This window comes from Lactuca saligna, chromosome 7, assembly GCF_052625555.1.
Source record: "Lactuca saligna cultivar CGN05327 chromosome 7, ASM5262555v1, whole genome shotgun sequence".
NCBI lineage: Eukaryota > Viridiplantae > Streptophyta > Magnoliopsida > Asterales > Asteraceae > Lactuca > Lactuca saligna.
Genome location: NC_136423.1, coordinates 158,953,330 through 158,980,932, shown reverse-complemented (window position 1 = coordinate 158,980,932; position 27,603 = coordinate 158,953,330). Strand labels below are relative to the sequence as shown.

The 27,603-nt window shown below is 34.5% G+C and overlaps 2 protein-coding genes across 4 annotated transcripts; one reads left to right on the top strand and one right to left on the bottom strand.

The window, feature by feature from the left end:
* The first annotated feature begins 9,229 nt into the window (after window positions 1-9,229).
* FRS10 (FAR1-related sequence 10) lies at window positions 9,230-11,928 on the top strand. 2 transcript variants are annotated; one of them, XM_078962968.1, is made up of 4 exons: window positions 9,230-9,397; window positions 9,615-10,663; window positions 10,772-11,215; window positions 11,293-11,928. In XM_078962968.1, exons 2-4 carry the CDS (start codon window positions 9,638-9,640, stop codon window positions 11,905-11,907), a joined length of 2,085 nt encoding a protein of 694 aa, XP_078819094.1. In that variant the 5' UTR covers window positions 9,230-9,397; window positions 9,615-9,637; the 3' UTR covers window positions 11,908-11,928. The 2 variants fall into 2 exon arrangements, with proteins under 2 accessions (XP_078819094.1, XP_078819093.1); XM_078962967.1 differs by having other exon boundaries at window positions 9,231-9,397; window positions 9,491-10,663.
* A 160-nt stretch (window positions 11,929-12,088) lies between these two features.
* Window positions 12,089-14,650, bottom strand: LOC145004069 (Tetratricopeptide repeat (TPR)-like superfamily protein). 2 transcript variants are annotated; one of them, XM_078962970.1, is made up of 2 exons: window positions 14,574-14,650; window positions 12,089-14,235 (listed from the first exon to the last, which is right to left on the bottom strand). In XM_078962970.1, exon 2 carries the CDS (start codon window positions 14,196-14,198, stop codon window positions 12,171-12,173), a length of 2,028 nt encoding a protein of 675 aa, XP_078819096.1. In that variant the 5' UTR covers window positions 14,199-14,235; window positions 14,574-14,650; the 3' UTR covers window positions 12,089-12,170. The 2 variants fall into 2 exon arrangements, with proteins under 2 accessions (XP_078819096.1, XP_078819095.1); XM_078962969.1 differs by having other exon boundaries at window positions 14,542-14,639.
* Between the last annotated feature and the right edge of the window lie 12,953 nt (window positions 14,651-27,603).

The window sequence follows — 27,603 nt, the reverse complement described above, 5'->3', positions numbered from 1 at the left end:
ACATATCAGTAGATAAAAATATATAGTTTTATACATAGTTTAAAACCTGTATAGCATTTTCATTTAATACATATTTCACATAACATATGAGGCATACCCACATAACACGTATTTCATAGAAAACAAATCAGATCTATGAGAATGAAGAGAGTGAATATACATTCACGCACATAACAACAAAATTATACACATAACACGTATTTTGTATAAAATACTCCATAATTATGCGTTAGAAGAAAGTAACTACACACTCACACATATAAACAACAATATACTTAATACATTCAAATCATACTCGTATTATTATCGTGTTTATTAAAGGTAGTATACACTCACATGATCAGAAGATGATCGGACAGCACTACGGATTGTAGAAGTAGTAATCCTCAGTAGATCTGGAAGATCTCTACAAATCGAACTTCTCACGGACAGAGCTTCGGCTCGGGAACCGCACTTCTCGGGATCTTCGGGATCTCGGGACTTGCTTCGGGACTCGGGAATATTACCGGGGCTTCGAGGTACTTCTGGCACGCAAAACGATGCAAAACGAGAGAGAGAAGAGAGAAAAATAGCAAAGAAACTCGACAACCTCGCATCCTATTTATAGGAGGCTGGAGCCTCGGAGTACGCGGGGTGTATAGCCTTACGCGGGGCGTACTGCCTCCGAAACGTAAGTGCATGCATCATCAGAAGTCCTCGAGTGCGAGTGTCGACATTCTTCGCTGTACGCGGGGCGTACTCCGGATGAGTCCGGTGACTCGCCTCCGGATAATATCGAGACTTAATAATTAAATTTAATTATTAATTATTTAATAAACTTCGAAAATTCATATCTTCCTCATACGAACTCCGTCTTCGACATTCTTTATATCCACGCGAAGGTGAGACTACGCTCTACAACTTTCGTTTAGACTCCGTCGGCTAATTTTGACTTTATTTTTATTATTTATTTTTAATAGGCCGGGACAGAAAATTTCGTTATAAATTCATAACTTCTTCGTTTGACGTCCGTTCTCGCCTAACTTTTTATCGCTTTGATACTAACAACAAGATCTTCGAATCTCATTTAGATCACTAAGGCTAAATATCGCTCTAACATAAATTGCACTTTTTACGTCATTCAGCGTTGTCGGTTCTGTCGTGAAACTTCGACAGGTCATAACTTCTTCGTTATAACTCGGATTTCGGCATTCTTTATATCCTCGGAAACCTTGTTTCAACTACTACAACATTATCTAAAGATATCAAGTTTATTTTATTCTTAATTTTGATGTTTATTTTTTTTTCTTAATTAATCAAACCACATAATTAAGCAATTAAGCACAAAACACATAATACTCAAATAATACACTTCTATTATGTCAAAATGGGTTACAAAGGTTAACCTAAACTATTTAATTGCTAAAAATGGAAAGCCCAGAAACACAGGCGTTACACACACGCATCCTTAACTTGGAGGAAACTCATCCGACTCGTCGAGTCGTTCTTGCGACTCGCTGAGTTCCTTTAGTCTTTAAGCCATACAGATCCTTTTTAAGCCATGCAACGACTCCAAACCTTATATCCAAGCTTCCAGGGCATGCCTTTCACGTAAAGTTGCAAACTTTACGTGTATGCATGGCTAAAAAGGTCCTTAATGTCCAAAACTAAGCTCTTAATGGGTTTCATGCACAAGGAAGGCCTCATTCATGTCCAAGACAGGAACTTTATGGATCTAGAACTCGGGAATGGTCCAGAGCTGAAGTTACAACTTAAGATTATGTTTTGCAATATCACCTTACTTACACCTCAAAAACCCTAGATTTCAACTATATGAGATCTAGAAGGGAAAACGGATAAAGGTGTCGACTTGGTACCTTCTATGAGTGCTAGCTGAGGTAGATTTTGGGTTCCACTCCTCCCTTGCTTCTAGTCCTTTGCTTCTCCAAGTTCTCCCTTCCACAAGTTCTCCTTTCAAGCTTTCAAGGCATTAATGGCACAAATACTCGGTTAGGGTTTTCCTTTGAGTTCTATCTGACTGCAAGGAGGCCAAATGGGGCTTAAGCCTCCTTAAATTGAGTGTAGAACCCGGGACTTGGGGTTTCTTTTGCCATCTCTTACTCGCCGAGTCCCACTCGTGGACTCGCCAAGTCAGTCACTTAAGTTGCTATTCAATCTCGCTGCTACTCGACGAGTAGGGCAACCAACTCGTCGAGTAGGGCCAAACCAAGAGACTACAATCGAACAATACCTGAGAATTGGGGTGTTATTTAAATAGGAAAAAATTGTGAGATAGGTAAGGTAAGGTGAGGGGAGTGGGTTGAGGGTGTGTTTATTTAAATAAATTAAAAAACCAAGGGCAAAATAGTCTTTTTAGGAAAGACAAGGACCAAACGCGTTACAAAAACAAAATGTAGGGACCTTCCGAATTAAAAAAGAATAAGTTAGAGACCAAACACGCAAATTACCGTAAATCATAAGGACCATTCGTGTAATTTACTCAATTATTTATTAACTCTTAATAAATAATTATTTCACTAATTTCTAGTTTTTCATTAATATAAAATTAGTAAATAAGAAATTAATATAACTAATTTCTAATTATTTATTAAGCATTCAATAAATAATAAATTAATTTCCTCTTTCATCATTCAACTTATTCTTTCTTTGCATCAAGCATGTAGTCGATACAATCCTATGCAAACCAAATTTTGTGTTACCACCATGTTGTGTGGTGGGCATATTTCTAACAATAGGATCTAAAAAACTTGGAGGTTATTACATCTAAACTGACTCCTGGAAATGATAATGTCGGAATGTATTTTTCACATCAAGTTGGTGAACAAGTCAATGATGTGAAACTCCAAGATTGAAAACTATATGGGTGGCTGTTGGCTTTATAACCAAGTTGAAGGTGTCATTACAATCAATTCCTAATCATTAGATTTGTCTGTTGGCCGCTAGCAAGACTTTGTAACGAGCAAGTGATACACCAACATTATGCTTAATTTTAAATATTAAAAATATAGTTAATAATATTTTCCTTTGTGGTTCGAGAAATGAGCACCCATGTATTGTTAGTAATAAGTGCATCAAACTCATATTTCATTGTATTGAACATGTAAGGATATGTGATTAACAATATGGAACTAGAGAAGTGGTATCACCATGAAGAGTGAGTTTTTGGATTGGATTGGAAATCTCATGTCTAGCTCAAATGGTCATGGAATGAATAGAAGAATAGTTTTTTAGTATGTAGTGGAGTATGGGAAGTAGCCATAGGTATGGTGGATGGGGCAATCGAGGAGGCAACAACCTTAATGGTGGTTACCGAGGAGGTCGTAGGAGGCTCGGGATTTATCAGGGTAGTAGGTTTGGGAGCTGCTAGGCCAGTAGATTCAGCTGGAACATAAGTGATGGGTGTTGGGATGGAGCTTTCTTAGGGCCAGAAGGGGTTGCTCCCTGATGTTTTTGTTAGAAGTAGTCCTTACCCTTTAATTTTTATACATATTAAGCCTAAAAATATAAATTTTATGTTGTGCCCCCTTGCTCTCCAATTTTTATACATATTATATTTTTGGCCCCCTCAGAATAACTGTTCAAGCTCTGCCACTGGACGTGTAGGGGTGAAGCTCTCGATATGGGGTTGAGTTAAATGGTGTAGGGTCATCAGTAGAGGGTGTGCTTTGGTGTAGTGATAATAGAAAATGATGTCACAAAGGGGAGGTTTCATATAATATAAGTCATCCAGCTATCAGAAAAAGTGTAGGATGGAGGTGAGTTTGGAGTCATTAAGCAAACGAGAACATGTTTTCATCATCGAATGGCATGTTGTGATAACTTAAGGGATCTGTATAGATGTTAGGTTTGAGTAGCGATACACAAGATGATGCGATGGGTAATCGATTCGCCACCTTTTTATGTTGGTGATTTTAGTGTCACCATGTCATTTTTAAGTAACTGGAACTAACATGTGAGCTAAGGGGTTTCATGATTTGTACTCTAATACATGTACAGCTTTGTGCGGAGTGCATGTATGTATAAGATCGAGTCAGAAGCCGTTTCGACGACTAGTCGGGGGTCCGGGGGCAGCGCCCCTGGGTCCGGGGTTTCCAAAGGGGCAGCGCCCCTTTGGTGGGGTCTAGGGGCAGCGCCCCTAGTGCCCGAATTTTGCATGTGGGAACATAATGGAAAATTCAATTTCTTGAGGGTGATTATGGTAAATCTAACGAAATTCGTTAGTTTTTGGTGACCCTAATCCGGATTAATATTACTTGCTTCCTAAGCAAGTAATGACGACCCAACCCTAATGAAACCCTAATTGTGTTTAGTATATAAACAACTCTTCGTTGTACGTTTTTAGCTCTCGTTTTTCATCACATATTCACAGAACCTTTTAGCATAATAGCTTACGTTTTCTGTGCCTAGAAATGTAGGTGTCCGCTTGGATTATCGTAGGCTGAATTTCTTGTAACCCAGGCATAGGGTAGAAATATCAGTTCGGAAAGTGATATCACGATCCAAGCTGGTATCCAGATCTCTACCGCAAACCTTAATATTCCCAACACTTTATCCATATCTTCTAGTCGTTGTGTCACTATTGCCCTTCTCCATTTCCATCTCATCCTGGTGTAATTTTGGATCCGGCCATATATACACTTCTTAACTACCTCTAAAAAAACAAATCTTAAATTTTTATGGAAAATTATGTCCTCTTCTATGCAATTAATTTTTTATGGAAAATTATGTCTTCTTCAGTGTAATTAAAAATTTTAGTCATTTGCAAATCTCGCAAAGAAATTTGTGTATTGCCATAAGTGATTTTTGAGAAAAAAACTACCAACTCAGAATCCACAAAGTCCTCTAAGTGGAAGAGTAGGAGTTGGCAGTGGAGAGCCAAAGTTTTTCTTTTATAAATGGTTTGTTTTAGGGCATTTTCACTTTATATAGTTGGAGAGAAGCCATGGTTAGTTCATAACTTAGGGTGAATAACAAACATCAATCATTATTCCAACACATAATTTGAATGAAAACAAGTTCTTTTAAATCCCACATCCCGAACACCCTATTCATGACATACTTATTAAGGTTTCAATAAAGGATTGTAATTCATTTTGGAAATAGGAATCAACAAGAATTTTATTTGTGCAAATATTCATGACATACTTATTTCACACCATGAGAACAACATGCCAAAAATAAGCTACACATAATGTAGAGAATATAAATTGAGAACAAAGTTATAGTTGTGCCCACTAAAGCAAAATAAGGAGCAAGAACCAAACCGTTTATAAATTAAAGTGCAAGATGCAAAACAACCAATGACCATAGCATAACCTTGCTAACATGTCATCATTGATTGATGTAGAAAATTAACATTCAAACAATCATGGAAAAAGTACCACATTTTTGCACGAAATAACCTGCCTTTTCCATTTTTATCGGGTAAAGAATGTTTCTCGTATTGTGAGTAAAGATCAGCCCACGGCTCCATTCGTATAAAAGCATAAAAATAGTCAATGCTAAGAAAGAATGCATATTCTTCTAGTGTCTTTTCACATGACACCCATTCCATTTTACTGAAATTTATTTCTTGAATCATGTATGGAAACTCTGAAATTCGATTTATAACATAAAGCTTTTCACCCAAACTTACAAGTATCGGGTAACGATGGTTTGGCTTCAGAAAATTGTTGAATTCAAGTAACGTAACTTCGGGTGTTGGAAAAAGTCTCACTTCACTTAAAATTTATTGGGGTGTAGGGTATATATCTTTCCCCTGAAGGCATGTAAATCAAGGATGCCGAAATGGGTGGTGACATAAGTCCATTCTCGTTTACCAACAATAACAAACCATATTTTGTGATAGTATCTATCGAACACAACAAACACCCACCAAGGTATTAAAGGTGAAAAGACAAGGATACCCCCCAGAAAAGGAGTGCAGGAGCGGACATTAAGGAAAGGGAAAGGGACATGAAATTCATGCCTTGTGATAGGATTCACAAGCCAGAAATCGTTGGTTTTCTCACGAATCAGAATCAAGTAACCATAACTTACACCAACACGTGTCTTATAATCAGAATGAGGAAGGCTGATTTTTAACATTCTTCTTTCAAAGTCCTCCAAGTAGAACTTACTCTCATGATTAGCATCAGTAGAGATAGAAATGGACATGGGTGGTCTGGACACTATAAACTTGTTCTTGTTAGATAGGGCGAGTGATCTCCATGACTTACAAACTCTGATGAATGCAAGAAAATCAATGACTCCAAGTTGCATCATAACTAAGAAAAGCACATCATGGTTAAGATCTAACCAAGGATCAAAAGTCTTGATCTTCTTCCTGATAGATGCATCATCATGGTTATGGTCTCTAGTCATACTCCTTATCTTACCCATTTCTAATTTTCTACACTTGCAAAAAAAAAAAAAAAAAAAAAAAAAAACATTTGAGAGATTGGTATATACCATTTTTCATATAAGATACAAAGGTTAAAAAAACAGGGGAGAAGTATACACTATACATGTATAAACTGACACTAAAAAAGTTGAACAATATGAAAACAAGATGCTAAAGTAATATGAGAAGTATCCATCATGGCACGACCACGGCATTCCCTACGACGCGGTGACGAATGGTTTCAAAACCCTAGGTATCGGGTAGTGGGGACTATTTATAAAAAAATGATGGTTAGGGTTTCCTCCACTCTCAGCCTCCTTTCCTTCCAAAGAACCCTTGCATCAAATCACAGTGTTCTCTTTTAATCTTTTTTGTGTTTGTGTTATTGTGAAGCTCTAGATGGAAGTTCACACTCTCTTAAAGCTTTTGGTGTGAAAATTTTGCCTTCGCACTTTTATGGATGTTAGTATGTGACTAAGTTTCTATGTTTACTTCTTAGATATTGTGATTTATATGCATTTTTGGGCCTTTTATGGATTATTTTGGAGTTCTGGAAACTCCAAAATAAAGATTGGATCTTTATGGTCCCTTTGTGTTCGAGAAGTGGTTTATGGCATGTATATGGAGTTTAACCCCCATTTGATACCATGGATGGGGTTATAACCATATTTTTACCATTTCTTAACTTAGGTGTTGTTTGTTTTTTCTGAGGCAAAATGTCTGCAGTCTGCGGACCACATCTGTAGACCTTTGCAGTAGAAGAGGTGGACCAAACGTCTGCAGTCTGAAAAAAGAAGACTGTTTGTTTTTTTAACATCTGCGGGCTATTAAAATAAACTGAAATCTAAATAAACTGATTTTTTTAAACTTCAAAGCAAATTTTTTATATATTTTTACGACTTTATTATAAATATATAACGAATCTAGATCAACTTTTATGTATTATTATATAAAAAATAAAAATAAAAATGGTATTAATTCATATACATATTTGATAAAAACCAACAACTTTGATTGCAAAGTTATAACTAAACATTATAATTAGTGATCAAAGAATTTGATACATAAATAGATGTAAATAAACTTCGATTTTTTCAAATAAATCTATTAAAAACGTACGATAAATATTTTCTCGAGAAATTGATGATACTCTATTAAATAAAGTTTTACAAAATTTTGGCAAAAAAATATAAGAATATATTATGATTTTTTTTTCATATTTATATAAACAACTTCAACGACTATTATTATAATAAATTTTTATTTATAAATTTGTTAAAAATATCATGTTTGTATCGTCAAATGTTTTTTTTTTAAGTTTTGTAATTTTTTTTTCATATTGTTTATCATTAATAAAGTTGGAAAAAATATAAATTAAAAAAAAAACTTAAAAAAAATAAAGATATGTATATTTTTTAAGCTAGAAGATGTCTGAAGATGTTAGAAGATTTTGGTCCGCATCTGCGCCAAGAAGAGGGCGCGCAAACATTTTTTAGGTCTGCAGTCTTCAAAAAAACAAACAGTCTGCGAAGACTAATGTCTGCGCGTGGTCTGCGCGGCGCAGACAGAAGACGTCTCGCAGATCTGCAGACAAAAAACAAACACTACCTTAGATTGTGTGACATGCATGTCCATAAAGTTCTGATTTTTGTAGACCTTGAGGAAGTATAAAAGCTTCTTGGGAAGTATAAGACTTGGACTTAGGTGATTAAGAGCTCAATAAGAAAACTGTTCTGCCAAATAAACCGTGACACAATCAGAGCAAGGAGATGAAGGGCAGGTGAAATTTGGACATACGCAAAGGCCCTTTTCCTAATGGGGACCAATTTTTTTTTTTTTTTTTTTTACTACGAGGCCCAACAAATGAATCTATGTTAGGTTTGTCCAAGTCCACTCAACAATTTAAGCAAATACGTGAGATTGTGAGAACTATGACTGGGAAAGCAACACAAAAGTCAAGCCAGAAGCCATTGTAATTGTATTCCGTCGATTATCCAATTACCGATCATTCAGCGAATCAACAAGTTTGTTAATTGATCAAGCCCAACAAATCACTCTCTGTTAATCGATTAGACTATTACTAATCAGATAAAAGTCATTCAATTTCATTCAACATTCAATCATTCATGTATTTTGTTTGCCTTTTGTTTTAGAATTCATAATATTTTTGTTCCAAAATGCAAAATTCATAAATTGACTAATTTATGTTATTAGAAATTGAATGTTATCACTTATCAAAAACTGAATGTATAATGTCTTTATGTTATTCTTTATGTTATTAGAAATTCTGAAATTGAATGTTGAATTTGAATAGTTTGCCTTTATACTTAATTGAATAGATTATCAAAATCACTTTATCATATGATGGTTATTAGTGAGCGTTGAAATTTTGAAATATGAATGAATGTTGAATGTTGAAAGTTGAAACTAACGAACTTGTAGTGATAAAGTCTAAATAACCAACCGGTAGTTGAAAACCTAAAAAAAGAAAACTCGATGAAGAAAAGAGAAAAGTTGACGTAGGTGCTCTGGATTATTTTATTTATAAAGTTTATCGTCGTTTTAAAAAAAATAGTTTATATAATTTAATCTGTTACACGTTAAGATCTAAGGATCCTTTTTTTTTCGGGCCGTCTTAGATATTTGAATCCTCAGGATCAGCCCTGAGTTAGGGACTGACCATGGTAAGGTGGATGTTGGGGTGTAATTTCTATTTTTAAACAATAAAGTATTAAAAAATATATAAAATACAAAAAATGAAATTAAAATGGCAGGTTTTTTTAAAATTTTAGTCATTTTTGTCAAAATTTTAGGCCCGACTATCTTATTCGAATTGCCATCAATCAACAGCATTTTGACTTCTTCCAACGTAAAGGGAGAGTGACTACAAAAAAGAACAGCGGAAATTCTCCAGAAACAACAAAACCCACCACTCCAAAGAAGGTGAAAATCAAGAGGATCTCTCTCAGGTTTTGTTATGATTCTCGTCTCCAAAACCCTAACTTCCTCTTCCTGGTACGTCAATTTTTCCTATCCAGTTGTTCTTCAATTGAATTGTGCTTTAATTGATCTTATATACAAACTGAAACCTGTCATAAATTGAAAAAGGTTTCTCCATAGTTCACATACTAATCATCTTTTACGCACCTCATCCTCGAAAAAAATTCTACAATTTCCGATTATATCGTCTCGTAAACCTAATACGTTCAAAATCCAAATTGATTGTTTGGAGCTTATGTGATTCTATTGTGGGAAATGACTTCAAAACCGTTAAACAACATCTGGATTCGACGCCAACAATGCCCTTGTGGAGATTGGAAATGCTATATCAAATACGAAGGTGATGATCAAACAACTGGAGTGTCTGAATTGGTAAAGACTGATGGAACAACTTCATCATCTTCAGATGTAATTTTCACCCCATATGTCGGTCAAATATTCAAAACCGATGATGAAGCTTTCGAATACTACTGCAACTTTGCCCGAAAGAACGGATTTTCAGTCAGGAAAGCCCGGTCAACCGAAAGTCAAAACCTCGGGGTTTACAGGAGAGATTTCGTGTGTTACAGATCTGGATTCAATCAGCCAAGAAAAAAAGCTAACGTGGAACACCCAAGAGATAGAAAATCAGTAAGATGTGGATGCGATGCAAAACTATACTTAACAAAAGAGATTGTAGATGGTATAACACAGTGGTACGTTTCTCAGTTTAGCAACATTCATAATCATGAATTATTAGAAGATGATCAAGTACGCCTCCTTCCTGCCTATAGAAAAATCCAAGAATCTGATCAAGAACGCATTCTTTTACTCACAAAAGCCGGTTTTCCAGTCAACCGAATAGTCAAAGTTCTTGAACTAGAAAAAGGGGTTCAACCAGGACAATTACCCTTCATAGAGAAAGACGTTAGAAACTTTGTAAGAACCTGCAAGAAAACCGTTCAAGAAAACGATGCCATGTTGACCGAAAGAAAAGAACTTGACATGTTGGCACTTCTTGAAGCATGTAGGGAAACCTCACAAAGGGATAATGGATTTGCGTATAACTATACAACCGATGAAAGTGGTAAAGTTGAAAATTTTTCATGGGCATATGGTGATTCCATTCGCGCGTTTTCAGTTTTTGGAGATGTTGTTACTTTTGAAACAACATATCGCTCCATTACTTACAATATGCTTCTTGGTGTTTGGTTTGGTATTGATAATCAAGGCAAAGCGTTTTTCCTTGGGTGTGCTTTGCTACAAGACGAAACTTCTCAATCCTTTTCTTGGGCCCTACAGGTGATAAATCTTTCATTGATCATTAAGTTTTCCACTTTCCACTTTATTGTCAGTATCTACTTTCTGCTTTATCGCTAGTATCTGCTTTCTGTTTTATTGTCAGTACAGACTTTCGTCCAGTTCCTAAGAGGAAGTCACCCGCAGACAATCGTAACAGACATAGATTCGGGTCTGAGAGACGCAATCACCACCGAGTTACCAAATTCCAAACACGTGATATCCATATGGCACGTGTTATCTAAATTATCGAGTTGGTTTTCTTTGGATCTTGGATTACAGTATCCAGAGTTCAAAACCGAGTTTGAGTTGTTATGTCATCTTGAAAACATAGAAGATTTTGAAAACCAATGGAATCATCTTGTGAGTCGATTTGGAATCGAGTCAGATAAACATGTGGCTCTTTTGTTTTCTTATCGAGCTTCATGGCCTGTTGCGTATATTCGAGGCTACTTTCTTGCACGTACAATGACAATTGATTACATGAAGTCTATGGATAAGTTTATGAAGACTATCTTGAATCCACATTCGTCTTTCAAGAATTTCTTTGATCAGGTAATAGGTTGAAATTTTGAAAATTACTCTACTTTAAATGAAAAGGGCTAAGATTGTTTTCTTTGAAATTTGTGAAGGTAAGTGAGGCTACAAATGTTGCATTTCAGAAGAAACAGAAGCAACTATCAACATATTCGCCCATGAAGACAAGTCTACCACTTGAAGAACATGCAAGAAGTGTTCTTTCACCTTACGCCTTCAATGCATTACAACAAGAGATTGTTTTATGCATGCAATATGGAACAACTGATATGGCAAACGGATCATATCTTGTGAGACATTACAACAAATTGGAAGGAGAGTGTCTTGTGATTTGGATACCAGATACTGAACAAGTTCATTGTTCTTGTAAAGAATATGAACATTCGGGTATTTTATGCAGACATTCGCTAAGGGTGCTTGTGCTCAAGAACTACTTCCAAATTCCTGAAAAATATTTTCCACTTAGATGGCGGGTTGATACTTCTCTGGTTCTTGATGATCATGTAATGACAACACAAGAGGGAAATGATGAGTGTTCTGAGGCGTTTAACTCTTTGACTTCAACTCTATATTCCGAATGTTTGATCTCTAAAGATCGTTTTAGTTATGTTCATAAAGAACTGAATCAGATTCTTGAAATTGTTAGAAGTATGCCTGTTTTTGATGAGGTTACTCTGGATTTGGGACCTAACACTGTTAATGATTTATAGAAAGTTAGTGAATATTGAGCTTTTCTTGTTGTTGAAGTACATAGAATTTATTCATTATCGGGATAAAATTTTACATGATTGGTCCCTATGGTTTCAGTTTCTTGCATGGTTGGTCGCAATGGATATTGTAAACACATTTTTAATACAAAATCCACATACATGACATTGGAAAAAAACAATATTAAGTGAAATTATTCTTCATTTAGATTCAAAACATCATTTTGAACGAAAATTGCCTTTCATAGTTTCATACCAACTTCTCTTTATACAAAGCTATGAGCAGGTGATTTCCTAAGTCCAATTTGATTCATCATATTTCTCACATTCTCCGCCTCTTCCCACCTACCAACAGCCGCATAAATATTCCCCATCAAAATATAATTCCCCGTGTTCTCCGGTTCCAACTCAAACAGCTTCTTCGCTGCCACTTCCCCCAATTCCACATTCTCATGGACCGCACACGCGCCCAATAACGCCCCCCACACCGTACAATTCGGACTCACGGGCATCTTAGTAATTAACCCATACGCCTCCTCAACCCTCCCCGCCCTACCAAGAAGATCAATCACACACGTGTAATGATAAGGACGAGGGGTAATTCCGTAATCTTCCATCATCTTAAACAACCTCAAACCCTCATCCACTAACCCCGAATGACTACACGCATGTAAAACAGAAGTAAAACTCACTTCATTCGGTTCCACTTTACATTCCACCATTTGGTTAAAAACCGAAACCGCACCCTCTCCATTCCCGTGTTTCCCATAACCCGATATCAACACGCTCCATAACACAATATCCCTTTCTTTCAAGGGTATTTCGGTAAATTGAACATACGCTTGTTCTAAAGCTCCAGATTTCGAGTATATATCGATTAAACCGGTGGCTAAATCGCTTTTTGAAAGAAACCCCGATGTCATTAGATACCCGTGGAAGTTTGTTACTTGTTTAAGATTTGTTGTAATTGCATACGCGGGTAGAACGCATTTTATAGTTGCTTCATTGGGTCCCACGCCTTCGAGTCTCATGTTTTTGAAAAACAATATTGCGTCTGTGTAAAGTCCGTTTTCTATGCTTCCGGAAAGAATCGCGTTCCATGGTGCTGTTCTTGTTTTTGATGTTTTGTTAAATGTACGAAAACTATATGTAAAAAACGTACATTTTGCGTACATGTCGATTAATCCGGTTTCTACATTTACATCAGAATCAAGATTGTTCTTCATTGCCCATGCGTGAAAGGTTTTACCATGTTTTAAATGCTTTAAATCCGCACATGATGAAAGAAGAGAAGCTAAAGTTAATGCATTAGGGTTTACACCTTCATGTAACATCAATGGGCAAAGTGAGATAGCTGTTCTTGTATCTCCATTCACAATGTAGCCATTTATCATTGAAGTCCATGTCACTACATCTCTTTGATTAGTTTCATTGAATACAGTTCTTGCATCTTCCATTTCACCACATTTTACATACATGTCTATTAAAGCGTTTCTAACGTATAAGTTTTCATCCAAATTGTTCTTTTTCACCAAATCATGAATCTTTCTTCCAATATCTATCTCTTTAAGATAAGCACAAGCGGGAAGAATTGAGACAATTGTAGCATTATCAATCTCCATCTTTGAATCAATCATTTCATTGAAAACACTCAAAGATTCATTTGCGAATCCATTTTTGAAACACCCACTAATCAAAGTGTTCCAAGATACCACACACTTGTCATGCATTTCATCAAAAACTCGTTTAGCTTCATCTTTTTTGCCAAAACTCATGTACATTGCTAGCAAAGAATTACCCACAAATGTGTTTGATTCAACACCACTATGCAGAATCAAACCATGAACCGATAAACCAAACTGCAACATTGAAAGTTCAGCACAAGATTTAACCACAAAAGGGTATGTGAGCCTATCTGGCTTTGTTGTTCCTGACTTGAGCATTTCCACAAACATCTCAAGTGCGTTATATGGCAATCCCTTCTCGGTGTACAGCTTTATCATACTGTTGTATGATCGCTTGGTTCTCTGATGCAATTTATCAAACAGTTGGCGTGCGTATGGGAGGTGACCTGATAATGCATACCCAGATGAAAGGAGAGCGGGAATGTAACGTGATTCCCATTGTGTAAGGAGCCCTGATGTGATGACATGGGCGTGGAGCTTTTTAATGTCAGTGAGAGATTTGTTGGCTGCATAGTTGTATAAAAGAGACTCGATTTGAGTGGCAGTTGGAACTATGGTTCGGGTAAATAAGTGGCTGATATTCAGAAGTGCTGTTGATGTGCCATTCATGACCTAGGTAGATGTACTTCAGAAGGTTAATGGCTTCCTGGTAGCACAAATATCAAACAGAAACAGTTCAATTCACAAGCGAAGTCGAGATAATTTTAGATACGAACGCAATTTGCACAATTTCAATTAGGAATCGAAAGAATTCTGTGTATTTTCTTCAGCAAAACAATCACTTGATTAACAGTTCAGAGTAGTAAGAAAAATCTCAAATGCATTCTTTCCTGCTGTACTCGCTATATTTTCTAATAGATAAACACGGAAACGATCAAAATTTTAAAAGTCGAAGAATCAAATGTAGAACAACAATGAAATATATGATGCAAGAAATTATCGAAATACGTACGGTAATGAATTTAGGGTCTGAACTTGTCTGACCTGGAAACGTCACCGGCGAAGAAGGGACGCAGTGGAGCTCCGACAATAAATTAGGAGTTTTTAGGGCTCAAATTATGAACTGTTTTGACAAAATTACAAAAATAATCCTTTTAGAATGTCATTTTTTTTAAAAAATAAAAAAATTATGGATTCGGTCCCTTTCTATCAATGTTTTAAAACCGGTTTAAACCGGTCGGTCAAACCGGTCGGACCGGAAATCGGAGAAAGAAACGGTTTAATTATCATCGGTTTTACATTGATTTTTTAATCGGATTGAACCGGCCAGTTTTTAGAAAAATCCGGTTGAACTGGTCAAAATAAACCGGTTAAACCGAATAAAAACACATGAAAAAAAAATCATTTACATAATAAACTTTGGTATTTTTTTTTCATATCTATTTAATTTTCTCTAAATAAAAACATATTGTAAATGTTATAAAATTTTTTGATGTGTTTCTATTCATCTAAAATTATATTTTGTTATGGTATTATATTTTATTTTATTTTTGATGTATATGAATTAATGTAAAACATTAAAACTTATGATTATATGTTATTTTAATGTATTTGGATTCATCTACAACTTATTTTTATTTGTATTTTTAATGTTTGAAAATTTTATAATTTATATATGTATGTATGTGTAGGAAAATAGGAAAAAATATGAAAACTATAGAAACCGGTTGAACCAGGAACCGGTCACCATAACTAAAAAACTGGTTTTTAAAACATTGCTTTCTACACATATATGGTTAGTTGTACTGCTTCAAAAAATCTCTTAAAATTTCTTATGATCTCGAGTATCATAGGCAAGATGCAAACTTTTTACTTCCATTTTCCTTTAATGATTATGTTTTTTTGTAAAGACACACCTCATGTTGTTTACCATAGAGCAACACCATGTTGACAAATTTACCAAGTTTCTAGGCATCTAATACATTAAAGGTTAAGTATGATATGTGGATTTGTGGACAAAGATAAGTTCTCAGTCAATGAACTTGATTATATAATGATTGAACTTCATTACTCTACACCCTTAGTGATATAACATCATTTTACGATTCAACATGCTAACTTGGATTTTGGTCTCAGAGTGTTGGTGGAATGATCATGATGTCTTAAATATGGCACAATACATTCCATATAACAAGCTGATTAAAGTATGCAGTGATCATGAGCATGGTAAAACAAATTTGTTAGTCCACTTCATGTCTCCCAAAGGAAAGCCAAATGTTATAATTAAGGCAACACATAAAGGGGATGTTCATAAGGGGGTAACCCATTCATCAGCTAATTATGCAAATGATAAAATCCCAATGAGAGATGAAAATAATAACTTTGATGATAAAAACAAATAGAAGGGTATGCGGCTTTGATACTTTGTGGCGGTGATACTAAACAAGTGTCACCATATTACAAAAGAACTAAATTGGGACGACATGCTTAACATGTTGTTGATGTCAAAATATACTTACACTTGCAGAGGTTGTACGTTAATATGCATTCCTTGCAACATGCCACTGCCATTCTTAGTTAAATGAAAATAAAAATAAAAATTAAGGATGTATGTAATATTTACAAGCAGGTGCACAATGTTTATTAATTAGAGATATGGCAAAATGCATATGCATATAAGGTGCAGCCAATAAAGAAAAAAAAAAGATATAGACCAAAAGGTTATGTAAAACAAATCTTAATCCAAATCCATATCATAAGTAGGTAGAAAGGCTTAAGAATAGAAAGAAGAAAAGTGAGGATGAAAGTTTGAGCAGTAGTCTAAATGGAAGTGCAAGTGTTAGTCAACGAGAAGGTCGGAATGTTGGTGTTAGTGGAGTTTAGAAACTAATAAGAAAGAATGTTAGTGTTACTTATGCAAAATGCAAGAATAAGGGGAACAACTCACGGACATACAAAGGTGTAACATCCCGACTCCCAAGTATAAGTTTAAAGATTTTATATTTATATTTTTAGGGAAATTCGACGAGTTGGAAGCTCCAACTCGTCGTGTGGAGACCAAGATGGTTGTGTGAATTTTAGAACCTACTCGGCGAGTTGGAGGACCCAACTCGATGAGTTGAACTTGAATGTGAAAACCCTAATTTTTAGGGTATGCACCCTATTTAATGGACCTTATGGCTCATTTGCAGCCTCTCTCATCATCCCTTTACCATAGAAACCCTAATTACCCCATTGTGTGAGTGTGTGAGCTTGGAAAGTCACTTTTGGTGCTCTTTTGAAAGTATTCTTGAAGATTGAAGAGCTTGGATTGAAAGGAAGGTTGTATATCCGACATCTACGTTGTATTGACAACCAACTTGAGGTACAAAGTCAAGACCTTGCCTTTTTCTTGCTTAGATCTTCCCTTATTCGAAAATGGCCTTTTTTTTGGTGCAAAATGGAGTCACTTTTGGATTTGATCTTGTCTTGGGAACATGGTTTCAGATTTGGACTCCACTCGGCCTCCTTAGGCCTAAAGACTCAAGCTATCAAGCTATGACCATCCTTTATGCCCTAAAACCTCTTATTTAACTTGTTTTTAGTGTTTTAGCCCCCTTAATGCCATGCATGAACATAAAGCTTGCAGCTTTACGTGGTATCCCAGCCTTAAAAGACTATATCTATAGTTTGGAGGTGTTACGCTGGTTGAAGAACGTCTGAACGAATTAAGAACAGGAAAACTCAATGAGTTGCATAGCCAACTCAACGAGTTCTATGAGATTTCCCATTTTCTGGACTCTAAGTGGACTTAGCGAGTTGATGAGATAACTCGACGAGTAGTTAGGTTTTTTCCTATTTTCTGAGTTCTAAAGGAACTCGACGAGTCAATAGCTGCACTTGACGAGTTGGGTCAACATGGACTGTTGACCTTGATTGTTGACTTTGACCTTGACCATGGTTGACTAAGTTTGGCTTCTCAGTGTATTTTGGTAATTTGGGTCTTGATGAAATTGGTCCTATGGTGTTTGTAGGTGTTTGAGTTCGGAGGTATGAGTCGAGACTTGATTTCTATCTGTCACACCCCCAAACCAGAACGGCGGAAACGTTTGGGGGCGAGAGGACGTCATGTGCAGTATCATAACAATTAAATAGTACAGAAAGCAAACACAACCATCATATACATAATTAAAAAGTTACATCATTGTAAGCGTTCCATGTTTCCAAAAGTTAATTATAATATGATGTCAAAAGATTTGTTAGACACCTTAGTGTTTTATCTTAAAAAACTGTTGATTTACCCGTTTCATTGATTCCCTGAGAACACAAGTTATTTGAAAAAGTGTCAACAATTAAGTTGGTGAGTTCATAAGTATTTGAATGAATAATTGTATGTCATTCATTGTAAAGAAATCACATTTTTTTCCAGAAAATCCGGTATTTTCCTTAAACTGTATTGTAAAACGTTTACTTGTAAAAGACCGATATTTATCCCAGAAAATCCTATATTTTCCATAAAAGTTGAACTGTAGTCTTAATTGTTCCAAGGCCGAAAAGTGCAAGTATAATTACCATATCTAGTTTTTTATATGTAGTTTTATTCGTAAACAAAACCATTTAGAAGAGATGTGTTTTTACGTAAAATAAGTGTATTGTCGATTTCAAATAAAATAATGTATTGTCGTTTATCATGTGAGTTTTCATAACTGTGCTATTAATGAATTGTCTGCCTCGACGTTCTTCAGGCGTCGAAAAGTTATGAGATTTGTCACCCATAACCTGTCGGTCGTGCTGTAGCTAGCAACTAGGGTGCAAGATCATTAGTCCTGTATAGATCTATACACAAGTATCACACTCTCCGGATGGAGACTCTTGTCATAAAACAGGACTTCCGTGTATACCTTGGTAGGTACGACGAAGACAATGACTCACAAATTTCCAACGAAATAGATGTTTTTGTATGAAAATGTCCATATAAAATTGTTACCATTTTCGTAATGTTTATAATATATATATATATATATATATATATATATATATATATATATATATATATATATATATATATATATATATATATAATTATCATATTTTTATATAATCGTTTCTTTGCTCTGAAAGGGTAAAATAGAATGAGTGTTATAGTTTACAATGTATTTTTCATTTGAACTGATAACTGTTGTGTCATAAGATGTATTGTATGCAAATGTTTTCATGTAATATTTATATAAAATGTAAGAAAACAATAACAATAGTTTGTAGTTTAACACGAGTTTCCATGTATTTACTTGTATTCCCCCTAAAACATAGGAAAAGACATGAAAATGTAGGGGTATGAACTCACCTTAAGAGTGATTGCAGGGAGAGTCTAGTTATAAACTGACAGCAGTTAGCGATCGCCAGCTCGGGAAAAGGCTTGAATTCAGTAACACGAGAGAGAGAGGGTAGTGTATTTGTGTAACACAAACAAAGAGGGAAAACTATCTATTAATAGTCCGAGATTTTGACCCTCATGTCGTGATCCATACAAGCTCACGTCGTGAGCTCGGTCCTGATCAGCTCGTAGACCTGCCATCTGTATTCCTAGCTTCTGAAGGTGTCCCGTTGAGTCATCACGTCGTGACTTCTTGATAAATCACTATGTACACTTGTCATATGGGTACTAGGCTTGAAAGGTTTCATTTTACTACCTCACGTTGTGAACCTTACATGCTCACGTTGTGAGCTTGATCAAACCAGGGTTTCTGACACGTGTCAAGCTCTTAGATAGTTGAAACTTCGGTAGGTCATAATTTTTGCATACGAGCTATATTTTTGACGTTCTTTATATCCATGCGACGGTGGAGATGTAATTTACAACTTTCATTTAGGTCACTAAGGCTAAAAAGCAGTCTATCAAAAACTCACTTTTTTACGATCCCTAGTATCGTGTCGGTTTTGTCATGAATTTTGACAGGTTATAACCTATTAGTTTATTATATCTTATAAATAAGTGTAATGCACATAATAATTTTATATAAACATGCCCTTAAGCATACAAAGTTCATTATTGTATAAATGTTACATTATGAAACTACCAATACAAGGTTGAAGTTTAAACCTAGTTTGCTATAGAATTTCTAGTTGTCACATCATTCCCCTGTTAGAGGAGATTTCATCCTGAAATTGAACTTTAAGTGGGACTTCAAGTGTTGGGGAAATGATGTGGGTATATCTGTTTCATTTGATCTTCTCGCTCCTAAGTGAATTCAGGTCCTCGCTTGGCATTCCATCGGACCTTCACTATCGGTATTCGACTATGTTTCGTTCTATTGACTTCTCTATCCAAGATTTCCACAGGTTCTTCCATGAAATGTAGACTCTCGTTAATCTCGATTTCATCGAGTGGGATAACCAGAGTTTCGTCCGACAGACATTTCTTGAGATTGGACACGTGGAAGGTGGGGTTTATGTTGTTAAGTTCTTGGGGTAGTCGGAGTTTGTAAGCTAATGGGCCGATCCTAGAAAGGATCTCGAATGGCCCAATGTACCTTGGCTTTAATTTTCCATGTTTTCCGAAATGTATCATGTCCTTCCATGGTGAGACCTTCAATAGAACATGGTCACCAACCTAGAATTCCAAAGGTTTTCGTTTTTTGTCTGCGTAGCTCTTTTGTCTATCTCTAAAGGCTTTCAGTCGTTCTCGAATTTGAATGATCTTCTCAGTTGTTTCCCTAATGATTTTCCGGACCAGTGAGAGTGTTGTCGGGAACTTGTCCTCTAGCTAGTTGTGTGTCACCTACTTCAGCCCATCATAGAGGTGAACTGCACTTGCGGCCATAAATGACTTCAAATGGAGCAACCTTGATACTGGTGTGGTAGTTGTTATTGTATGAGAACTCTACTAGTGGTAAATGAGTGTCCCATGCCTTACCAAAATCCATTACGCAAGCTCTCAGCATGTCTTCTAGTGTTTGAATAGTTCTCTCACTCTGCCCGTCTGTTTGTGGGTGGTAGGTTGTACTCATGTCCAGCCTAGTTCCCAGAGATTTTTGAAGTGACTGCCAGAACCGAGAGGTAAATAGACTATCTCTATCCGAGATAATAGATATTGGCACACCATGCAGTCGTACGATCTCTCTGATTTAAGTTTGGGTCAATTTTTCCATCTTATCTGTTTCTTTAATTGGTAGGAAGTATGCAGACTTGGTTAACCTGTCTACGATCACCCGTATTGTGTCAAGACCACCCGTTGTCTTGGGTAATTTGGTTATGAAATCCATTGCAATCCGCTCCCACTTCCACTTAGGTATTCCTAGTTGTTGTAGTAAACCTGACGGCTTCTGATATTCTACCTTTACTTTGGCGCTAGTCAGGCACTTGCTCACGGAGGTAGCAATTTCAAATTTCATGTTTGGCCACCAATACAATTTCTTGAGATCCAGATACATCTTATATGAACCTGGATGAACATAATATCGAGTCCTGTGTGCTTCATTCATGACAACTTCTCTGTATCCACCAAATTTTGGTGTCCATATCCGATTCATGAGATAACGAATTCCATCATCCTTGATTTCTAAGTTTTTATCCATCCATCTTAAAGCTTCACCTATTGCGTTTTCGGGTTTCAAGGCTTCCAGTTAAGCCTCTTTGATCTGCGCGGACAGATGTGAATGGATAGTCATGGTTACTGCTCTTACTCTACGACCTGAGTACTCTTTTCGAATGAGGGCATCCGCTACCACATTGGATTTTCCTGGATGATAACGAATTTCGCATTCGTAGTAATTGAGTAGTTCTACCCATTGGCGTTGTCTCATATTAAGCTCCTTTTGGTCGAATATGTGTTGAAGATTTTTTTGGTCTATGAAGATGGTGCACTTTGTACCATAAAGGTGGTGTGTCCAGATTTTCAGAGCAAATACTACTGCTCCAAGCTCAAGGTCATGAGTTGTGTAATTAACTTCGTGTGTTTTTAACTGTCTCGATGAATATATGATAACCTTTTCTCACTGCATAAGCACACGACCCAACCCTTGATTGGATGTGTCGCGGTATATGGCGAAATCTTTTGTTTCTTCTGGAAGAGACAAAATAGGTGCGTTGCACAGGGCTTGCTTTAGTGTCTGAAATGCAATGTCTTGTTTCTCACCCCACCTGAAAGTTACACCCTTTTGAGTTAGGGTGGTAAGGGGTTTAGCGATTCTACAGAAGTTCTGTATGAATTTGTGGTAATATCCAGCAAGGCCAAAGAATTGGCAAATTTCTCTTGGCGTTTTTGGTGATCTAGAAAATCAAATTTCTGAATCCAAAACTTGCACTTTGAGAACTTCACATAAAGCTTTTTTGCTTGTAATGTCTCCAAGACCTGTCGAAGGTGTTGACTATGCTCCTACTTACTTCGTGAGTAGATGGGTATATCGTCAATGAATAGTATCACGAATTTGTCTAGGAAGGAATGGCATACCCGGTACATTAAGTACATGAACAATGCGGGTGCATTTGTTAATCCGAATGACATCACTACGAATTCGTAGTGACCGTATCGAGTTCGGAATGACATGTTGTCCCACTACGACTATTCCCAGGTATATTCACAGATTTTGTATGACAATTTAATATTTTTTTTTTATAACATTTTAAAATATTTTCATTAAAAACTAGTTTAAAACGTTGTATTAAAAAAATTAAAACTTTATAAACTTCTAAGTAAAAAGCATTAAAAAGTTGGAATACTTTTAAAACATTTACATTATATAGATTTTTTTTTATTTGGTAAGTAATACTTTCTTTTTAATTTTTTAAAAGATCTCCATACTTATTATTACATATTTAATTTATTTAATTTTATTGTTATATGCTATTTGCTTAAAAAATATTATATGCTTCAAAACAAAAGAAAAAAAATATAAGAGGGTATATAAAAGATTTCACAAAACAAAAACATATTTATTAATAAAAAATTAAAGTTTAAAATTGATAAATATTTAGGAAATTATATATATTTTAAAAATAACGTTGAAAAAAAATAATACAAAACAAATATGAAAAATAAAATCGCTATTAAAAGTCGGGAAAATGACTTATTAGGGTAGTTAACTTTTTTTGTTTTGTTCACAGTTAGGCAACTTTCTTTCTTTTGTACACATTTAACCATTTAACTTGTTAATTTGTTCACATATTACCATTGTCACCTGTTATAGCCGGTGACAATGACAATATGTGAACACATATAACAAGTTAAATGCTCAAATGTATTTAAAAATAAAGAAGTTACCTAAATGTAAACAAAACGACAAAAATGATTACCCTTGAAAGTCATTTTCCCAAATCTACACCCCACACTATTTACTCCTAGATCTATACATTTGGTCTCAAACAGGACTTAAGTGAGTGGCACCTATCTTACCGAACAGTTATGGACAGTTAATTATTCTGTATTCTTGCTTTAGATTCCCCTATATGAGGCTAATTAACATGGGACTACCATATACATGCTTTAATAAAAGGGGTTGGCTAAAAGATTTCATTTTTAGAAAATAGTGAGGATAATGACTATACAAAAATAGATTAAACATAATACCTTGCATAAATACATGTCAAATATTTTTTGGAATTTGGAATTTTAATTTAATGAAAGATTTCATTTTTGGAATTTTTTGTTTTGCTGAAATTTGAATAATGATTTAAGAAAATTTGAAAAGAAAATAGAGTTTTTGAAAAAATAAGTTTGAAAATTAACCGTTTTACTCTTAGTCCGATCTTACATCAGGCATTAATGTAAATAAAATCAACGTACATGACAAAAAAATGACAAAACAAAACAAAAAAACTCGGAAACTTTAGGTATTAATATTACATATAAAAATGGACTTCGGGTAAAACCATCAAAAAATGACAAACTTTTGAACTTTTGTGTCAATATTCCGTTGTTCCCCAAGACATATCAAAACTAGGGATGAGCAAAGGAACCGACCCGGCCTAGGAACCGAAGTCGACCGAAATTAAGAACCGAACCAGATCACTGGTTCTTGTTGTGTCTTCAATGTTGGAACTGGTCATCAAGAAATAACAGCATACGGTTCCGGTTTTTACTGATTCTACCGGATCTGGTTCTTACAGGTTCCGGTTCAAAAAATCCACAAAATATCGTCCCGGTTCCGACCTGACCGATTCCATCGTATATAAGGAAAGAGGAGAAGAGTATGGACAGTTTTGGGAAGATCATTAGCTTCTAGGATTTGACACCTATCAGTCTATTTATAAGCAGCATATAAATTCTTTAGGGTTTCAAACTCTTCATTTAGCCCTTATATGTTGCATACATCAAGTAAGTAACACACTAAAAAAGAAAATAACCTATACTCATGGAATAATTGAAGGTGTACACATTTTAAAGAGATGAATACAAAATTACACGTCAAAACATATCTGAAAAATCCAAAAAATATTTAAAAAGTCTGATTATATAAAAGGGATACATATAGAAATATGTAAGAAAAATCAAGTTAACTTAGGCAGGGGTAAATAAGGTCAACTGCTTCGATCTCACATCTATCTTGACTAATCACGTAGAAGCGTTGTATTTATAACATCAACGAAGTTGTTTTTCCATATATCACAAGAGATTCTCTGGTAGTAGATTTATAAGCTTGACTATACGAAGCTTGGCTTGGGTCAAAGCATGTAGAAATAGGGGCAAAATGGGCATTTATGGATTAATTTATTTTTTTAGCTTTAATGTTGATATTAAATGCAATTCCGTTACTTAAATTGTAATTAGTTTTTAACTTTAACTAATGAATGATTTTAGTTTAAAAATGAGTAATGTATATAAACTTTGAAAAAAAACTAGATTATGACCCGCGTTAAACGCGGGGAACACATAAATAAAATGCAAATTCATATAGATATTACAAAATAATTATAGGGTTATTGGTATTATTGAAATGTGTAGAAATTACACTAAAATAGGTAAATATATAGCGTTAAAGGACCTCTTTATAGACAATATTTTTTGTTTTATTAGTTCAATGACCTTGTTTGTTACATATAAGTACCTTCAAACATTTTTTATTTGTGACACGGAAAACAACTATATATAGTCAACCATGCGTGAATATGGGTCTACACAAGTATAATCCAACATTTAACATTGTACTTTCAAAATACATTGTTATTTTATGGCTATATTGCGAAATATAACTGTTTATTTCAAAAAATAACAACTTATTTATGTTCCTTCAAAATGAAACCAATAAATCTGCAAAGAAGCTAATCATCTCCCTCCACTTTATCTCTAATATCAGATCTTTTTTTCCTTAATCTAAGTTATTGTCACTATCATCGACAATGTTAAGATTCATTGATGATTTCTTTTTTATTTTAGGGATAATATGACATAAATCATTTATCAGGTCCATCATTTATGTTTATATCTTCGTTTTTTTTTTGTTGATTTTGATATGCCTTCTTCGGTTTACCACCATCTTTTTTTTTTCAGGCTCCTTTTTTATGAAATAACAATTTTTTTGTGAAATTATTTCTACTGTTTTGAGTATGTGCAGGTATTTTGATTTTTTTTGAAGTAAAGAAAGTAGGGTTTTTGTTCGATGTTGGTTCCTAGGTTTGGTTATTATTTTTTGTGATTTCTCATAATCCATTGCATTTTATTTTCCATCTTTATCTTCAATCTTTATGTATAGAACACTTTATCCATATAGTCATTAACTATAGAGTTTAATGAAGGAAAAAAGAAACACTCCTTTAGTTTTATTTACTTTCCAAATTATCGAGCCTTCATGCAAAGCTTACAACATAATGAAAAAAACAAAAAACCCTTATGAGGTAAATGCCAATTACGATTCTACCCCTTTTCCTCTTGTAACAATTATCTCACTTCAAACCATCTACTTTTGTGTTTCAGAATATTATTGATAACATGAAAGATCCAAGCATTGTTGCATTTTGGTTAATCACAATATCTCAAATTATGGGAGGATTTAAATATGGTGACGAGGTCAAACATAAAATATGGTGGTAATACAAGGTTCTTCTATTTCTTATTTATTTATTTACTTATTTTTTAATTCAGCTTTATTAAGAAATTAAATAGCTTCTTTTGTTGATATTAGTGTTTCTTATTTAGAAAAATATACGATATGATCAACTTCATAATGCTATAGCAATGAGAAAACTTGGATGAGCAGGAAGTGAGATAAATTTATAATTTATTAACTTCAATGAGAAATTAATTAATTACAATTTTGTTATTGAATCTGAAATACAACAGGGATTATATCAATGGATCCTGAATGTGCAAGAAATGATCCAGTGGTAGTAAAGAATATTCTTTACTATAAAGCAAAGAGCAAATTAGGGGCAGAAGTGATGAAGCTCAATCTACCACCATGACCTCAAAACGGGGGGGGGGGGGGGGGGGGGATCAGTATAAACAAAAGTTTTTTCATTTATTTTTAGTGATTTACATATTTGGTCCCTGAGTTTAGTTGATTTTTTTGGTTTTGGTCCCTAAAAGAATCAGGTTGTAGTTTTTGGACCTTGTTTCACTGTTTCACAAAACTTTTATGATTGCCTAAGTTAACAACCTAGCTATTAGTTTTTGTTTTTTTTTTTAAATCACCATTTTGCTTTTCAACCGAAAATAAATAACATATAGCATAACAACAAAATTTATATTTATATATATTTTTTTTACTTAAGTTTAGAGTAGATTACATTTTTGGTCCTTGAGTATACCTGATTTTTTTTTCAAAAGGTTCTGATGGGAGTTTTTGGTATTTCGGGGTCAAATGCTGACTCTAGTTGAGTGCACACTTCTATTATACCGTGCATTCTTACCTGCCCATGTATGGTACCGATTCTTTTTGAAAAAAGAATACATGAGCTTATTTTCATCTTTCACAACATGCTTATATTTAACTTTAAATCTCACATCAATTATTGAGAAGGTATATTTCTTATTCTTATTTTGTTACTACCGGAGACATAAAAAAACTTTTTAATGAGGGCTTTCATGTCTTTTGTACAACTCGTCTGTTATATTATGTCATGTCATCTCTTGTCTTGTCTATTGATTTTTTACAAAGGTATATACACATGTAACATCATAATTTCATTATATATAACATCCAATTTTAACATTGAGTTTACTGTTTTCGAAAATAGTATCATAGTTACCGATTAAAAAGATGGAACCAAGAACCGAACACAACATCAAAAAAAAAATTCAATAAGAACATTATACATCCAAATTATAAGTATTCAACAAAGAACCATACGAATGAGTAAAAACATATAATTTTGAAAACAATATCAAACTTACTGATTAAAATGATTTAAGGATGAAATACATACATTTATTCGACTAATCAGACTGATGGGAAGGTTGAAGTTTTTTTGCATTTGTTTTCTACGTGAGAATTATGACATACTGTTTGTGTAAATCGATTATTAAAAAGGTTTGAAATATATATACAAGTCAATATGATGAAAATTAGCAAGTAATCAATTGAAATCTCATTTAAACTTAAAATAGAAGATATCATGCTTGAAAGTGTATTGGTTCATAAAAATATCCGAAACTTTTGAAATTTGAAATTAATAGTTTCCGAGATTTCAACATATAATGTATTTGGAAAGCAATTTTGAATGGAAATAGAGCCTAAATTTAAGGTTACATCAATAAGGAACCAGTTTTGTAGTTGTATGTTTGGAAAGAATTCAAGTATCATTTTCATTCAATTCCTACATTTAATTTCCTAATATAACAGGTTGACTTCTTGTTTGATCAAGGTGACGTAAGCAAATTGATCTAAGGGTGTAAAACTTATAAAGAAAACACAATCAACGGTCCAGATTGTTTTAGATGATGTCATAAAGTTTCTCTTTTAATAATATTTAGAGATTTGTTTTCTACCTGGGAATTATGACATAATGTTTGTGTAAATCGATTATTAAAAAGGTTTGAAATATATATACAAGTCAATACGATGAAAATTAACAGGTAATCAATTGAAATCTCATTTAAACATAAAATGGAAGATATCATGCTTGAAAGTGTATTAGTTCATAAAAATACCCGAAACTTTTG

Bases quoted from the DNA above. Each gene is read 5' to 3' on its own strand.
- LOC145004069 (XM_078962970.1), bottom strand. From the start codon at position 14,198: ATGAATGGCACATCAACAGCACTTCTGAATATCAGCCACTTATTTACC.
- FRS10 (XM_078962968.1), top strand. From the start codon at position 9,638: ATGACTTCAAAACCGTTAAACAACATCTGGATTCGACGCCAACAATGC. The intron at 10,664-10,771 runs GTGATAAATCTT...TTGTCAGTACAG, and splicing joins CCTTTTCTTGGGCCCTACAG to ACTTTCGTCCAGTTCCTAAG. The intron at 11,216-11,292 runs GTAATAGGTTGA...AAATTTGTGAAG, and splicing joins TCAAGAATTTCTTTGATCAG to GTAAGTGAGGCTACAAATGT.